We start from the raw sequence: 17332 nt of genomic DNA on the forward strand, positions 1-17332 counted from the left end.
GGAGAGGTCTCTAGTGTCTCTTCCTCTTTTTATAAGGACACCAATCCTATTGGATTAGGTCCCCACTGTTATGGCCTCATATAACCTTAATTACCTCCTTAAAGGCCCTACTTCCAAGTACAGTCACAGTGGGGCTTAGGCTTCAGCATGTGGATTTTGGGAGAACACAATTCAGTCCATAAGACCTGTCCAGTGTTTTTACTAAAAAACAAAAGTTTTGGTCCCATCTAAATTGGCTCAGCACAGAGTAGACAGCCATTTGGATCATCCACATCCTACTTATTTTCTTCAATGCTGAGCATTTCTTCTCCTCTTAATTGAGTTTCCACTTGGCTATGTCTGCAGACCCAGTGAAAGGAAGTGCCAACTTATCACAACTTGGAGAAAAAAACCCAGATCAGTTCTCAGTTTCTTCCTGAAGTCCCCTCCTTGAATCCTCCTACTGTAGGAGCTGAAAACACCAGATACTCACTGCCCCATATCCTTTGCACCAAGCTGGACCATGACCCCGGCTCAGCCAGGCTGACTCATCACTTTGAACTGCAAGCTAGTGAAGCAGAGGAGGGACCCCACAGAAGCCATTCTGGCAAGGGGCTGGCCGATCTGGTGGCTACATCTGAATCTAACATCAGAAGGCTGACCATGTAAACTGTGGAGTGTGGGTCCATGACACCAGCAGTGGAGTCTCCACCAGGCCAGTTCTGCAGTTGCATGGCCTCCCTGGTGGGGTTTGGGCCCTTTCATAAACTCTGTGTGCTACCCAATGTCCTATCACAAATTCCTTGTCTGTGTAAATTAGAGTAAATTTCTGTCACTTGCAACTGAGAAGTCTGGCTGATGCCTGCCTGACATCAGAAGGAGTAGTCTTACTACTAGCTTCCTACTAAGCACAAAAGATGCTGCTAACCTCCTTTTTAAAAAAATAAACTTCTTATTTTAGAATGATTTTAGACATACAGAAAAACTGCAAAGATAGCAAAGAGAGTTCTTGTATATTTCATACCCAATTGCCTCTATTATTAACATCTTATATTAGCATGGTACAGTTGTCACAGTTAATAAACCATTATTGATACATTATTATTAACTTAAGTCCATTAAGTTAAGTCCATTAATAATCTTAATTGTTTTGATTTCCTTAGTTTTTACCCATTTAAACCAGGGTCCATTTTCTGTTCCAGGATCCCATCCAGGATACATTATATTTGGTCACCATGTCTCCTTAGGCTCCTCTTGGCTGTGACAGTTTCTCAGACTTTCCTTGTTTTTTTTTAATTTGTAGTTTAAAAAAATTGAGATGTAATTGACATATTACATTAGAGTGTCGCTTGTTTTTGATGATCAGTTTTGAGGAGTACTGGTCAGGTGTTTTGTAGAATGTCTTTCTATTGAAATTTGTCTGATATATTTTTTCTTGATTAGACTGAGGTTATGGGTTTTGGGGAGGAAGGCTGTAGAAGCAAATTGCCAATCTCATCACATCATATCAAGGGTACACCCTAGCAACATGACTTATCACTGTTGATGTTGACCTTGATCAGTCGGTTGAGGTAGTGTTTCTCAGATTTGTCCACTGTCAAGTTACTCTTCTTCTCCTTTTTCATACTGTACCCTTTGGAAGGAAGTAACTATGCGAGGCCCCGAAATTAGCAAGGAGGGAGTTAACACTCCACCTCTTGAGGGTGGGATGTCTACATAAATTATTTGGAATTCTTCTACGTGGGTAATTTGTCTATTCTATTTTCCCCCATTTATTTATTTATCCAATCATTTATTTATATCAGTATGGACTTCATGGGTATTTGTTTTATATTTTGGGTTATGATCCAATACTACTTTATTTATTTTGTTGCTCCTATGTCCCATTGACATACCCCCCATCGATGTGGGTTTTTAAATTTTTTTTAGCAATTTCTTACTTTTGGGCATTACAAGAAGCTCTAGGCTCACCTTGTATATTTCCTGCACCATTCTAGGCTCAGCCATTTCCCTGTGAATGCTTTCTTTTACTGGAGTATGGTATTAGAAACCAAGAGTTGGTGCTAGGTTTGCTTTTCGCTACCGAGTCATTGTTGCCATTTTGTAGCCCCTTTCAGGTGAGAAGGCAAGGAAATACATGTGTGTACACTAACCTATGTATAGACACAAATCTATAAATATTTCTTTGTGTTAACCATCTGCGTCTATATTAAGTTAAACATGAATTCATACTGATATCTCCAACCCAACCACATCACCACATTGATCATTCTAAGCCATCTCCTTTTGCTTATGTGAAAACTCCCACTCCAACAAGGAGACACCTGGCTCCACCATCTGCCATCCATACTGACTTGTTCAGTTCCAGTGGTTTCAGAATTGTTAACCCGCCCACCCATGGTAACAACTTTGTCAACTAGAGTAAAGTGTTTGTGTGTCTTTAGTTTTGTAGACTCCACTGATTTCCAGAGTTACCTAGGGTGGCACCTTTTTCTCCCACCCCTTTCAGTGAGGTTGTTTCATACATTTGTACAAAATTCCCTTTTCTCCCTGGTAGGCAGATTTCAGTCCATGTAGAGTCAGCCTCAGACAGTCTCTGGGACCCTTTCTTTCTACTGACTTCCCTTCCTCTCTTCCACCCTTCTGCCCTCTTCTTGGACCCTGGTTTCATCCTGCTCCCCTTTACCTGGTGTGGGCCAAGAAATAAACATTTGGTTTCTATCTTGAAGGAACAAAGGTGTGTTCTTACAATTGGTGTTGATGCTCCACAGACCTCTGGGGGATGAGAACCTGGTCCCAGGTCCTCCAGAGGAGAGAAACTAGAAAACAAGAAAAACTTTCTCTAATGTTCATACACACTCCGATCGCATTACTTCAGTATGCTCTTATGCTAACGTAACTGCCATCCACAGACAGAAGGATGGAAAGGAAGACAGGGGGCGGACAGGGTCAGAGGACACCATCCTGCCACATGGAAGACTGTGAGGACAGGCTGCGAGGCTGGGTGGGAATCAGCCATGCCAGAGCCATGCCACAGTTCTACACGATATAGATTTCCAAAATCAAATCATTCAAGGAAACATTCGCCTTTAAACATTTTGTACTTCAAATGTCTCTATTAGGTTTATTTTTTAAAAGTCATCAGAGTATTGGAATACTCTGAAAAATCACTCACTCCTCCTTTAAAGGTGATCTAACTAACATTCTCATAGTTATAATAGTCCTTGTGGCTCTGCGGTAGTGGTGGTGGGGAGGTGTGGGAGGCTAAAGTGTGAAGTGACATCCTTATCAGTTCTGTCCCTGGGGATGAGAAGAGAGCCTGACAACTGATCACTTCTTGCCTTTGATAAACACCTTTCTTATTCTAATTACACCTTTCCCTAAAGTAACTTTTCCAGCTTCCCCCCTCACCCCACTCCTTACATCCCTGTATAAAAGAAGCCTATTCAGACAGCTTGTGAACAATGCTGCTTCAGGATGGTTTAATCGGGGGAAAGGAAACCTGTAGAGGGTCTTATCTGGGTTGAGCGTCTCAAGCAACTAAGATTATCTCCCTGTCACCTTGTGACCCATCTTCTTCATGCCACCTTTTAATTTTGGTAGCAATTACGGTGTATATGGATAATGCCCATTAGCATATTCATGGTCATCTCTTCATATTTATTGTCTGCACAACTCATTAATCTTCATCTACTTTGTGTGCTTGACAGCTCAATCTATTTTGCAATCTCTGGGAAGCAGCCATAGCCCCCCCAAAGCTTTTGTTTTCCTGTAAATAAACTGTGTAGGGGACCAGAGGACAATGGTGCATCCCGTGGTGATTGACACCAGCCACGGCTACTAATCAGGATGGGACTTCACTGCCAGCTGAGTCGAGTGCATCATGGGGCCATTGTTCCAATGCTGCCAGGGCAAGAACACACACAGCCAGTCACCTTCACAAGATGGGTTGATTGTTCTTCAAGATTAGACCGAGTTGCCTTATTATCTGTCCCAGACAACAAGGCATCTCACCCAAACAGACGCATTTGCAGGAATGGCCGGTACACTGGCCAGATTTGAATTGCTAATGTATAATCTGCCCGGCACAGATGTGCAATGAATATTTGGATGTTGTTTTGCCCGTCAGTCTAGCAGGCTGAATTGATGAGGTGATGAGTATTCAATGATGGGTCCTGGACGTTGGCCAACAGCAGAGTTTGAGCACTTGCGCCGAAGATAATCAGATTACCCCCCAAAGTGCCTTTGCAGTAATTCAGTGGCAAATTCTGTTACAGAGGCTGTTTGGTGGAAAGTTTTTTTCCTTTTTGGTGCAATTAGATATTTTGTTATGCTTTTCAGACTTGGGACAGTTATAGAAGTTGCCTTTATTGTGTCCTCACTTGCCAACTGTTAGGGCTGTGAGTAATGTGGAACTGACTGCCTGGGTTTGAATTGGCCATTTTTGAGCGTATTTTCTTAAGCTCGTTTTGCCTCAGTTTTCTCATCTATTAAAATGGGTTGAAAAATTCTATCAGCCATATAGAGCTGCCATGAGGACACAGTGAATTGATATCCATAGAATAAGTCCTAGAACATTGCCTGGCTCATAGTAAGTGTTCAACAAATATTAACTATAAACATATTATTGGTCACTTGCTTTCTCTTGAGATTACTGCGGTCCAATAGGTTGGATACACTGGAAATAAAATTAAACCACTTTTGTTATCTCAGGATGTCTCCTGGCCTTTACCATGCTACTCTGCCTAGTACATTTACAATTGTATGGAACATTTCCCACACTTATTTGACCATGAAGGCCTTTTCTCTGGAGCATCTTTCACACCTTATTTTGCCTAGAACATACTACAGGAAAATCTACCTAGAAGATGATAACACAACAGTTGCAAAGGTTTGAAAGAAAAAGGTGATTCAGGAATTTTATATACGACCAAGCTATACATATGTGAAGGCAATGGGAATTAATTATGCAAATACATGTATTCTTTCTGAGAAAATGGTACTCAACGTGTGTCCATAGGAAGAGGATGATGGCTCTGAAGGACGAACTCAAGAACAGCAGGCAACAACTTGTAGGAAGCAGTGAGACCAGTTGATTGTATTGAAATAAGTCTAAACAACTGCAGCAAGTATCTTGTCAAAACTGACATCAAAAGATTAAAATATTTGAAATAAATTATTATACTGAAATCATGGGCTATTGGCATACATCAATGCAGATCAAAAGAATGAAGAAGGGGAAAGGAAAAGCAAGTGTCTTTTTAAGAAAAAGAAAAGGAAGGTAGAAAGGATACACTTCTGTTTAATAAAGGTATAATAAGAACAACCACAGTCATCTTTAACAAAGACTTTAAAAAAATCTAATAAATCATTAAAGGCCAATACTCTTAGATATGAGGAAAAAACCCCTTAAATCCAAGGTTTCTCTGCTTATTAGACAAACAAAAATAAAATGAAATATTCAAAAATTAAAATAGGAGTAAAATGTAATTATTCAAATGTGAACATAAAGAAAGTCAGGTCTGGCAACATTAATATCAAGCAATGCAGAGCTATACAAGTCAAAGAGTATGAAACTGTTAACTTCATTCCTTTATCTCCAGGCCCTTGCACAAGGAAGCTTGTAAATAGATATTAGCAAGATGTATTGCGGAAGTGGAAGTAATGGGCAAAATGTACATGGGAAGGGATGGCTTGCCTGCCAGGGCCCCTTGAGTGTAAGATCATTTTTTAACTAGAGAGGACACCTATTTTATCTTCCCAACTCACCTTCTGGGATCTGCTTCCTGCTCCTTCCTCTGTACACCCTGGACTCCTTTCTCCCAGCTATACGATTCCTGCTGCTGTGTGATCCTGGATCCTACCCACAGTTGATGGGAGCCAACCTGAGCCTGGCAAACCACAGTACCTTGCCTCCTGACTTGCTTCCTTACTTTCAGGGAAGGCACCTGAACCAAGAAGGTGATGTCTTCAATGATGTCTTTTTTAACGCTGAAAAAGGCTGGTTCCTCTTTGATGATGGAAAAGTAAGATGGAGGTTCTCGGCTGCTATTGGTGGTCATGTTTCCTACCACGAGAAAGAAACTAGTCTATAATGAAAGACAGTGACGTCATATATTTTAAAAAATAGTTTCCTAGTGGCATGTGAATTCCTGGTTCCATTTGAACCTCAGGCCTAGCTATATACCTGCACTTCCCCTGTTTCAGTTATGTAACTTATCCTTGAATCATCTATCCCTGTAGCTTCCAAAAAATTTCCCTTTTCTGCATTAGCTACAATTGGGTTTCTGTCACTTGCAACCAAAAGAGTTCTGGCTAATACAGTTACCTTCTTAAAGTTTTAAAATAGTGGTATGTCCTGACATATGATATTGTGTTAGTCTACTGAATTGAAGTGTTCAAGTTAGGTTTCCAGGTCCCACAATAAAAGGGAGCATATAATTTGGCTGAAAGCAAGCTGGACAACATGGTAATTTGGTTTGAAAATAAACATCATCAGTTAGTGACTTTTTTTGAAAATTACTATTTTTTTTGGTGTATTGCTAGGCAGTTTTGCAACCTTTTCATATGTCTACTTTTTTCTGATTTTTTCCTTGTCTTTACTTTTTAAATTTGCTTTTTAAAATTTTAAATATTTACTTTTAGAATTTAAAGTCAATTATTTTTCTGCTAGGTTGCTTGTAGTAGCAAACAGTTGGAGCAATCATAATATATAATAATAAGGGATTAATTAGAACAGACGATACTTCCCAAATAGGGCAATAGTTGGTAACACAAATGTCTAAAAATACACTGTAAGAATATAAGTGACCAATAAGATTATCTTATGCTTTCTTTTATGTTTGAATTTTTTTACCTTATGAGAAAAATCAGCTTATGGCGTATCAGAAAATACAAGCAAACAAAAGAAAATTTTAATGCCTATGGATTAATCACACCCACCTGGGGACAACCAATGCTACCTGGGCACAACCAATGTTATCACCTTGGCGTATATTCAATTAGAAACTTTTATAATTATATATATATATATTCTCACATTTATTCATTTAGAAAACCTTTTCTATAAAAATGGGACTACATCACTTGTGCTTTTCTTAAAAAAAACTTAATGAGGTATAATTTACATGCAATAACATGCACTCATTTTAAGCATACATTTGATTAGTTCTGACAAATTTATACACCCTTATAACCACCACCATGATAAAGATATAGGACATTTCTATCATGTCAAAAAGTTCCTTTGTGCCCTTTCCTAGGCAATCTCTCTCTCACCCTGGGCCACAGGCAAACAGTGATCAGCTTTCTGTCACTATAGATTAGCTTTGCTTTTTCTTTCCTTAAGGTTTCACATCCATGGAATCATACAATATGAACTATTTTGTGTCTGACTTCTTTCACTCAGCATGTTTTTGAGATTCATCTACATCGTTGTGCTTATCAGCATTTCATTCCTTTTTATTGCTGAGAAGTATCCCATCGTATGAATGTACCACAATTTGTTTATCCATTCACCTGTTGATGGTCACTTAGATTTTCAGTTTTTGACTATTAATGGAAAAAGCTGCTATGAATATTTGAATAAGTCTTTGTTTAGATGTATGTTTCCACTTATTTTAGGCAAAATATCTAGAAGTGGAATTGCTGGGTCGTGTGGTAAGTGTCACATTTAATTTTGTAAGAAACTGTCAAACTGTTTTTCAAAGAGTTTATTCCATTTTCGATTCCTATCAGCAACGTGTGAGAATTCCAGGTGCTCTACAGTCTCACCAACATTTTTACTGAGTCTTTCATTTTATGGGTGTGCACAGATATCTCACTGTGGTTTTAATTTGCATTTCCTTAATGACCAGTGATGTTGAACATCTTCATGTGCTTATTGGCCATTTGTATAGCTTCTGTGAAATGGCCATTCAAATCTCCGCCCATTAAAAAATGTGGGTTGTTTGTTCTTTAACTATTGAGTTGTAAGACTTCTTTACATATCCTGGATGCAGATCTTTACCAGATATATTAAATATTTTCTCCCAGGCTGTGACTTTTTCTTTAATTTTTTAAAAAAAATTACTTTTCTTTGAAGAGCAGTGTTTAATTTTGATGAAATCAACCTACCAATTTTCCCCTTTATGCTTTGTGCTTTTTGTGTCCTATCAAAGAAATCTTTGCCTACCCCCAAGGTTGTGGAGATTTTCTTCCATTTTCTTTTCTAACTTCTGCAGTCTAGCTTTTACGTTTAGGCCTATGATACACTTCAAGTTCATTTTTGTATATACTGTGACGCAAAGGTTGAGGTTCTTTTTTTTTTTTTTCATACAGATATCCAATTGTTCTAGCACCATTTCTTGAAAAGACTATCTTTTCCCCATTCAATTACCTCGGCACCTTTGGCAAAAATCAACTGCCCACATAGGTGCAGATTTATTTTAGAACTCTATTCTGTTGGATTGATCTATTTGTGCATCCTTACTTCAGTACCACACTGTCCTGACTGCTGGGAAACCTGATATTGAGTTATGCAATCGACAAATTGAGAGGGGAATACTACTTGTTGGGGTTGCTTAAACATTCTGCCCATCTCCCCATGGTGTGAGTTTCCCTGGCGAAGGTAGACTTCCAATACTACTCTTACTGGGATCCCAACAGACAGGGGCAATTCATCCTGACCTGTGAAAGACGGCCTTCATCCCTAAGAAGCTCATGGCACTCTACAGTTTACACATCAGCTTCACATCCTCTGTCTCACTCATATACTGATTCAGTCCCCTCACTCACTCTCTTCACAACCACCCTATGGGGTGGGCTACTTAGACCTGATTATACCCATTTTATAGATAAGGAAACCTAGACTTTAGAATTATCACCATCAGGACACCTTCTCAATAGTTGTGGAACCCTGAAATTCTAGTTTAAGTAACACAGAAAAGCAAAGGCCGATCTGACTTCATCAACTTAGCAGTCTGCTCTAATTCTGCCTGTAAATTTCTTGGGTGAGTGGCAGGTCACAAAGGTAAGTCACACCTGTGCTACACCTGTGCCCCCCCCAAAACCCCAACACACACAGACACACACACATACATATACACACACATACATACACACAACCCCTGAGAGACTTCAGGCTATATTTGTCTCAAATGACATCAGTGGCTAGCCTAGTGATAGTGCTTCCTACAAGACAGTTCAGCATTTGCTTGTGGTCCTGTTTCTGGGTCACAAGACCAGTTAACCCTTACTGTGAGCCCCACGCAATCCCCAGTCCGCTGGACAAGGACACAGTGCTGGCTCTAGCAGCCCCTTGGCTCGGAGGCAGCGTGGTAAAATCTCTCCCTATCTCCCCTGCCAAGGGTTGCTGTTTAATCAGAGGACAGTTGTCACTGAGAAAGCTCCCCACCCCTCAGCTAGCAGGCAGGAGAGCACTGGTGTCTGGGTGGTGGCACCGTCACAGGCTGCTGGGGACAGAGCTGCAGGGGACTGAGGTTAGGAATGAAGGAGTAAGAAGTTCAAAGGAAGTCGCAGGATATAAGGGGTTTTGGACAAAGTGGAGGTGGAGTGAGGGGCTTCAGAATGAAGTTAGAGGAGGGCAGCAATTGTCCCTCTGTGTGACCTCAGGCAGGTCCCTTTCTCTTTTTGGGCCTGTTTTCCCATCTGTGTAAGAGCAAATTAGGTTGCGTGATCTCTGGGGTCCTAGTCAGCTCTGAGTCTACTTGATTCTGGGAGTTGGAAATGCAAAGAAAAGAGGTCACAGGACAGTTAGTGATGTTGGCAGAGGTGGACAGAGAAGGGCTGATGGTCATGAACAGGGATGGGGGAGTGTCCAGGTGCCTCATTTTCTTTATGGAAGGAGAAGACAGTAAAAGTGAAACTGGCATACTGGCCTGTTAGAAGGTGGTGAGGCATTTACTGATGAGGCATCTGTAGTACAACTGAAAGAACTGTTGACTTGGTCCAGGGCTTCCTGGCTGTAAGCCTCAGTTTTTCAACAGTAAGCATGGCTACAATAATTGCCTGGAATGATGCTGTGAAGGGCAAATGATACAACCTGGAAAGGGCTTTGCCAACTCTAAAGGCTGTCCAAATAGGGCTTCAGTATCATTAGTCATTAGATCCTTTCCAAACAGGAAGCACCACAATACTGCTCCCCATCAGCTGAGTGAGTGGATGTCTTTTCTAAGTACATGCCTCCAGCCCCACCTCCATCTTGTGTGTGTGTGTGTGTGTGTGTGTGTGTGTGTGTTAAGGGTCAGGGGTTGCATCCATGTGCACAGGTGAGCGAGCCGTCACAGGTAAACAGTGACCCCTTTGAAAGAGAGTGCATGAGAAAGAAGCTTCCATCTCCAGCTCACCCATCCTTGGATGGGGGTGGGGACGTGACAGTATTTTCTGGTGTGGATTTTTTCAAACACCCAACTCTTAAAACCTTTTGAGTTACATCAGCTTGCATTTCTGCTTTGTGCAAGGAAATGACCCTGATAACTCCACTAGTACTTTGAATGACCCAATGTCTGCTACAGTGAGGGCAGGTGGCATGGCCTCCAAGCAGCGATTCTCACGGGGTTGGGATAGGGCAATGGGGTGGATGTGGGACATCAGCACCTCTTTTAGGGTCAGAGCACTAATTTGAAGACAGAAAAGTGTCCTGTCCCCCAGCTTTGATTTGACTCAAAGAATGCTATATTTATGTTGAATTTCATAAATATTGAAGGACATGTGATATTTATGATTGTCAAAGGGGAGCTGGCTGAGAAATTCTGGAATGTGCCATCCTGGATGGATCAGGTAACTGTGGGTTGAATCCTGGTTCACTCACTTTTCAATTGTGCCCTTGAGCAAGTCTTTCATCTCTCTGAGCTTCTTTGTGTATAAAATGAGGGACAATCATACCCACCTCACAAGACTGCTCTGAAGATGAAAAGGGAAAATGAATAACAAAGTCTTTCTAAACCTGAGGACCTGAACAGGTGTGCCTGCAGTCGGGTAGAGGACTTCTGACTGAATACACACACAAGGAGCTTGGTCAGGGTGGAGGCAGACTGAAGAACGGTAAAGTGGTTGGACTTTGGAATCAGAAAGCCTTGAGATGCTGCCCATCCTTCCAGGCTGTGTGACACAGGCAACTGCTTAACCACACTCATCTCGAAAGGGAAGAGTACCGACACCTCATAGAACTGTTAGGATTAAATGAGTTGTCTGATATGTGTCTCATGGCCCACAGTTAAGTGCCAGAAGAGTTACTACTGTTAAGGTCCTGGACAGTTCTCTTCAGTCTTCCATGCTTCTATTTCCCCTAACTTCTCCTTAGTTCTGGAAGCTGTGAATACCTCCTATGGGCAAAGCTCCATCCTAGGTCCAAGATGCACCAGAGGCTGGAAGCTCAGGCAGGGCTTTGCATCCTTTCCAGATCTGTGGTCTTACTGTCACCTGCTGGGACTTCAGACAATGAAGGGAAGTTAAACTTAAGGCCCATGAACCCAGGTAGCCCATTTTGGAAAGATCTGCATAAAAATGGTCAAATAGGCAAAAGTTTTAGTGCTTGGAATGGGTAAGCATCAGTTATGGCTCAGCGCATGACTAAGTCTGTCTGTCCTAAACCCAGTGGTCAGAGCCATCGGGTCTTTCTGGAAAGGCTGCAGTTCCCTGGGAAATACATGCACCAAGCCACAAAAGATGGGATGACGTACTTTACTGGATGGCAAGCTTTCACAACGCCAAAGGAAAGAGAACTCAACTGAACTTTTCATTCCATAAAAGACTCAATAAACCTGACACTCTCATTTTAGAGAACTCCTTACTGGTACAGTCATTTCATTTCATTAAAATGCTCCTGTGAGAATCCAGTCTTTTCAAATGTAATGAAATGTTAATGAATACTAAGTCTGACAACATTAAATTTGGTAGTGATTTAAACATTAATAAAATAAAATAAAATAAAATAAAATAAAATAAAATAAAATACTCCTGGGGTATAGACCGACGTGATAAATCACAACCTGAAACTTCATGCTCTAAAGAACCCCAAAGAACAATATAGTAATGCAGCACCAAACCACACGGAACTTCGACAGTAATTTTTGATATCCCTAAATTGCAAAATAGCTAGTATTTATATACCCCATACTATGTGCCAACTACTATTTTAAGTACTTTACATATATTATGGTAATCCATCACAACCACCCTATGAGGAAAGTACAAGAGTAGTTACTCCACTTTACAGATGAAGAAGCTGAGGCCCAGAGATTAAGCAATTTGCCCAAAGTCACACAGGCTGTTAGGCTCTCAAGTCTGTGCTCTTAGAGTTGATTAATGTGGAACCTTTGGCTAGTGATTTTTGCTATTTCTGAAAATGAATTTAGCTTTAAGGATATGTGGGAAAGTGCTTTATGTTTATTTGTACTTAGACCAATAGGTAAATAATGAACTCTAAGACTGGTCAGTGCCACCAGAAGGTCAGAGAACGTGGAAGGGGAAGGTCACTTCCAGTTCAGGAGCTGGGTAGAGGGTCAAGGAAAGCTTCATAGCAGTGGCATGAGGCAGGCCTTGAAGGATAAAAAGCACTTGTGTCTTACACTTAGCAGGCGCTTACTTAATAAAACACAAATATTAATGAAGCCGATGACTCAGATAACACTAGGAGATAAACCCTAACCAAGATGCACACTGCACACGTGACAATAGCCATTCATTCCAATATCCAGTTAACTCTAGTTTCTGATTCAGGCTTGGCTGTCTATAGTCCTAACGCCACCACAATAGATCACAGAGGCCAAAATCTAGTATTTTGTCTTTTCCTATGATAAACATCATTTATTGTCATGTCTGTGTGCAAAAACACAACAAATCATCTTTGTTAAAAAAAAAACAACAAAGCATTATTGCTATGGATTCAGGCAAAGGTATGACTAACAAAAATTTCCTAACAGAGTTCAATGAACACTGAGGTGGACTGATTCTGGAAACTACAGTAAGTGTCTTCTCATTACACTATGAAGCCAAATTAATCAACTTTGATGATGACACACTTAAAGTGTTAAAACCAAATAAGGCACAATATAACTCAAAATTTATAAGTAGAGCAACAATCTAGAGAACATATAATTAAAATATTCTGCTGAATGTGAAATTGTACCATATTTACATCTTAATCAACACTGGTAAGACTCAGAATTATTATAGTCTAAAAGATACTATTTTTTTCTAAAAAAGCAGACTGGGAGATATGGGGTACAGGAAGGTGATTCAGATTCAAGATTCAAGTATGTTAAAAAAAAAATCTCTTCTGCCCTAGATACTAGGCTTTTTTTCTTTGGTTTCAAAACTGGGTCAACAATCTACAAATGTGATGTTAATGAATACAGCATAAAGACCTGAAAAAAATCTGATTATACCAGCAGTTTGGTGACATATTGGTAAAGCTGTTCTGTAAATGCTTCAGGGGAAAACTTCTCTTTCACCCTGGCTCTTCCGGCCAGTCCCATTGTGGCCTTTAAGGAAGGTTCATGGATGAACCTTTCTATTGCTTCTGAGAAGTCAACTGGGTCAGGCTCACACAGAAACCCTGTGACGCTGTGGACAATGGACTCCAAGGGCCCGCCTGAATTAACAGCAATGACTGGGCACTGCATGTACATGGCCTCCAAGGGAACGATGCCAAAGTGCTCATTGCTTGGTGTGTAAAGCACACATGTGCAGCCGTGGAGGAGTGAGATTTTCTGTTTGTCCGAGCAAGACCGAAGGAAAGTCACATACTGGCCTAGGTCAGACTGCTGGACCATTTTCTTCAATTCCTGGTAGTGTTGTACATTCTCCAGGACTCTCTCATCATAACCACCTGCAATGATCAGATGAACTTTGTCCCAATCTTGGGATGACAATCTTCCACGCAGCTTTACTAGGGCTTCTAGTGCCAAAGTCAGATTTTTCTTCCTTTCATATCTGTTGATGGAGAGGAGTATGAATTTTTTCTCCTTGGGAACTATGTCATCAAGCTTTTCAAGAACAGCTGAATCAAAGCTGGTGATATTCAGAGATGGGTAGAGGACATCGGGGTCTATGTGAGACAGGGACTTGAACGTTTCCTTAAAAATGGCAGCTGTGAACCGGCTGTTGACCAAGATGCAGTCTGCCATGCCTGTGGTGTACTCCTCTACCCAGTCAATTGGGGCCCTGTATAGGCGTTTAATAAAAGAATCTCTCCTGGTGAGAAGCAGATCTGGGAAGTGACAGTAAAACAGGATTTTCTTACGCCGTCTGGCCAGCTTGAACACTGGGATACAGGCAGACACCTAGCCAAAGCAAAAATCAACAGCAGATGAAGTGACTGGTCGACTAAACTTCAACCAAATCAAAGAAACAGATACCTACCCTGCCTGCTAGTCTGTGGGCCCTTCATGGGCAATGTCTGGTTCTTCTTTGTGTGCCCCCAGACTCTCACCTGGTACAATGCCTGGTGTACAGAAGGCTGGTAGACAGTTTCTGGATATGTGCTAAATATTTAAAGCTGCAAGTCCAGTGGTTTCCTCTAGAACAGCACTGTCCAATGGAAATAAAAATCTACTAACTACACTAACAACTTTTTAAAGGTTAAATTAATTTTAATGTATTTTATCTAAAATACTATCACTTCAAAATGTAATTAATACTTAAAAAGTTAATGAGATCTTCTATTCTTTTTTTCTTTTTCACATTAAATCTTTAAAATCAGATGTGTATTTTACACTTACAGCACATCTCAGTTCAGACTAGCCACATTTCAAGTGCTCAATAGCCACCTATGGCTAGTGGCTACCACACTGGACAGAGCCACTCCAGGATCTTCCTCATCCTAAGGAAGTGAATGAATGAACTACAGTAGTTTAGAGTGTAGGCTCTGGAATCAAGATTGGCAGGGTTTGAATTTCAGCTCTACTAGCTAGCTGTGTGACCATGACCAAGTTATATACCTCTCTCTCTGGGCCTAAGTTTCTTCTGTAAATTGGTGACAATTCCAGTTTAAAAAAAAAACCCATATAGTTTTTGTCATTATTAAATGCACTGGTGCATGTAAAACGTGTAAGAATTTAGCACACACTATGTGCTCAGTATTTATTGAAATGTTAACCATAATCATTACTAGAGACTTTCCTGTTGGGTAATCTTTACAAGTCAATCTCTGGCTCACTTAATACCTGAAAAAGGTGAGCTTTAGGGATATTGAGTGATTTATCCAAAGCTACTTAGAAAGTAGCTGATATGGAACTTGAATCCAGGTCTCCCACTTCCAAGCTCGGTTTTTTCTCTAGCCACTACAGTCTCAGTTGCCTCATACTTACTGACTAGTTTTACACATGCAGGATATTTGGTAAATGCCCACGTTTCTCAAAAAGAAATAGCTTGTACACAAGCAAGGATGATCAAAAGTAACTCAGAAGTAATAATTAAAGAATACAAATACAAACGTGATGCCATTTCCACCTATTAGTTTAGCAAAGATTAAAATGCTGATATCATCCAATGTGCACAAAAGCATGGAGTAACAGGCTCTATCACTGTGGGAGAGTAGAATGACAGAACCTCTTTGGAAGGCAAATTTGGCAAAAGCTATTGACATTTAAGATGTACAACTCTTTGACCTACCAATTTTGACCTACCAATTTTATTTCTATGAATTTCAAAGGCCATGCTTGCAGAAGTACAAAAAAAAAAGGCATAAAGATGTTCATTACAACACTGATCTATTCACAAAAAACTGGTCACGCTGATACTGTCCTTTAGCAGAGAATGTATAAATTACGGTACAGTCAAACAAAAGCAAATTTTCCAGCCACTATGAAGAATGAAGTGAATCTCTAATATTGATATGTAAGGATGTCCCAAGTAAAAATTTTTGGTGAAAAAGAGCAAGCTGTCCAATAGTAGGTGTGTCATAATCCTAATTATTACAAATAAGATGTGTCTATGAACAGACATCATATGCTGGTATAGCCACAGACAATTTCTGAAAGCATACAGAAGAAACTGTTAACAAGTGGCTGTCTTTATGGAGTGGAATTGGAATGGGGCTTTTACATTCTAGCCTTTCTTATTATTTGAATTTTTAGTCCTGAGTAGGTGTTACTTTTTAAAATAAATATTTTTTGGGGAAAAAAAAAACCACAGAGAGTCTAGAATAGCTAGAGCCCAGATCCAGGTGGACATTACCTACCAAGGTAAAGAGCCTGGATTTTTCTCCAGAGACTAATGGGGAGCCATGTTAAAGTTTTAATACGGACATGACATGTTTAGCTTAGGGCTTTATTAAACACATGACACTGCTGAGGAACGGAGTGGCCTGACAGCAAATGCTACAGTGGGATGCATGTGGCTTGGAACTAGTGTCAAGAAGAATAGTGCAAAACAGGGAAGACATACAAAACATGACTGAAGGCTGACTTCTAATGCTTGCGTTTCTTAGAGCGAGCACCAAGGCCCATATGCTTCAGAATCTCCCGATGATCCAGTGAAAATGCAGATTTCGGGGCCCCACCTCAGGGGCCCAGGATGAAAACACCTGAGGGTGGGGCCAAGCAATCTGCCACTTTAACGGGTCCACACTAAAGTTTGAGAACCACAGTCTCACTCCCACTTTGATCTCTCCAGATCAGTTCCGATCTTTCCGAACCACAGACAGGGAGAGATCAGCAGAGGTCATGCGGCGCGCCCTCCGTAGTGAGAAAAAGAGGAGCGGCGAGGGCCGGTCGTGGCCACCTCACCTGGTCGCACACTACCACGTCGAACTCCTCGTCGCCAAGGAACAGCACGTACAGAGCCAGGAAGATCATGCGCACGTAGGCGCAGATCGCGGCGCCGCGGCCGCCCCAGCCCAGGCTGCGAGGCAGCCAGTCCCCGGCGCAGCGCACTGGCAGCTCGCGGCTCTCCGCGAAACAGTGGCCGGGGTCGTAGTGCGCCGTCCAGATCTTCACGCTACATCTGCGCGCCCGCAGCGCCAGCGCTGCGTCCACAACCAGCCGCTCGGCGCCGCCCACACCCAGGTCCGGGTGCAGAAACAGCACGGACGGTTTAGGACCCAGGTCCTCATCTTGGCCCTGCTCCTCCGCCATAGCCCGGGAACCGTTCCTTCACCTCCCACGCTTAAGGGCTTCCGCGCATGCTCCTTCCTCCAGCTTCCCAGCTGGCCCTAGACGGGGACCGACCACGCCCCGCGGCGCGTGCGTCGGTTAGGTCACGTCAGCGCAAATCTGTGGGTGCCTAGTAACTGCCGGAGGAAATTTCTCGTCTCACCATGGCTAGATCCTCCCATTGGTTGAGACTGGACTCTAGGAAGGACGCTGTGATCCAAAGGAAAAATACATGAGGTCTGTAATTCCCATACAGC

General features: G+C 41.5%; 2 protein-coding genes across 6 annotated transcripts in view; both read right to left on the reverse strand.

The window, feature by feature from the left end:
- LOC309634260 (uncharacterized protein) overlaps positions 1 to 17332 on the reverse strand; it is an 88515-nt gene that overhangs the window by 24605 nt on the left and 46578 nt on the right. For 3 of the 5 annotated variants that reach the window (XM_082404234.1, XM_082404236.1, XM_082404235.1), the window contains exon 2: positions 5749 to 6046. In XM_082404234.1, coding sequence (XP_082260360.1) covers positions 5749 to 6046 — 298 coding nt within the window. The other 2 variants (XM_082404233.1, XR_014247910.1) reach the window with 2 other exon arrangements.
- Positions 8238 to 17120, reverse strand: ALG2 (ALG2 alpha-1,3/1,6-mannosyltransferase). The gene is made up of 2 exons (XM_082404114.1): positions 16710 to 17120; positions 8238 to 14264 (listed from the first exon to the last, which is right to left on the reverse strand). Exons 1-2 carry the CDS (start codon positions 17055 to 17057, stop codon positions 13362 to 13364), a joined length of 1251 nt encoding a protein of 416 aa, XP_082260240.1. The 5' UTR covers positions 17058 to 17120; the 3' UTR covers positions 8238 to 13361.

This window comes from Balaenoptera borealis (genome assembly GCF_965194805.1).
Source record: "Balaenoptera borealis genome assembly, chromosome: 8".
Lineage (NCBI taxonomy): Eukaryota > Metazoa > Chordata > Mammalia > Artiodactyla > Balaenopteridae > Balaenoptera > Balaenoptera borealis.

Bases quoted from the DNA above. Each gene is read 5' to 3' on its own strand.
- ALG2 (XM_082404114.1), bottom strand. From the start codon at position 17,057: ATGGCGGAGGAGCAGGGCCAAGATGAGGACCTGGGTCCTAAACCGTCC. The intron at 14,265-16,709 runs GTGAGGTGGCCA...TGCTTTGGCTAG, and splicing joins ACGTGGTAGTGTGCGACCAG to GTGTCTGCCTGTATCCCAGT.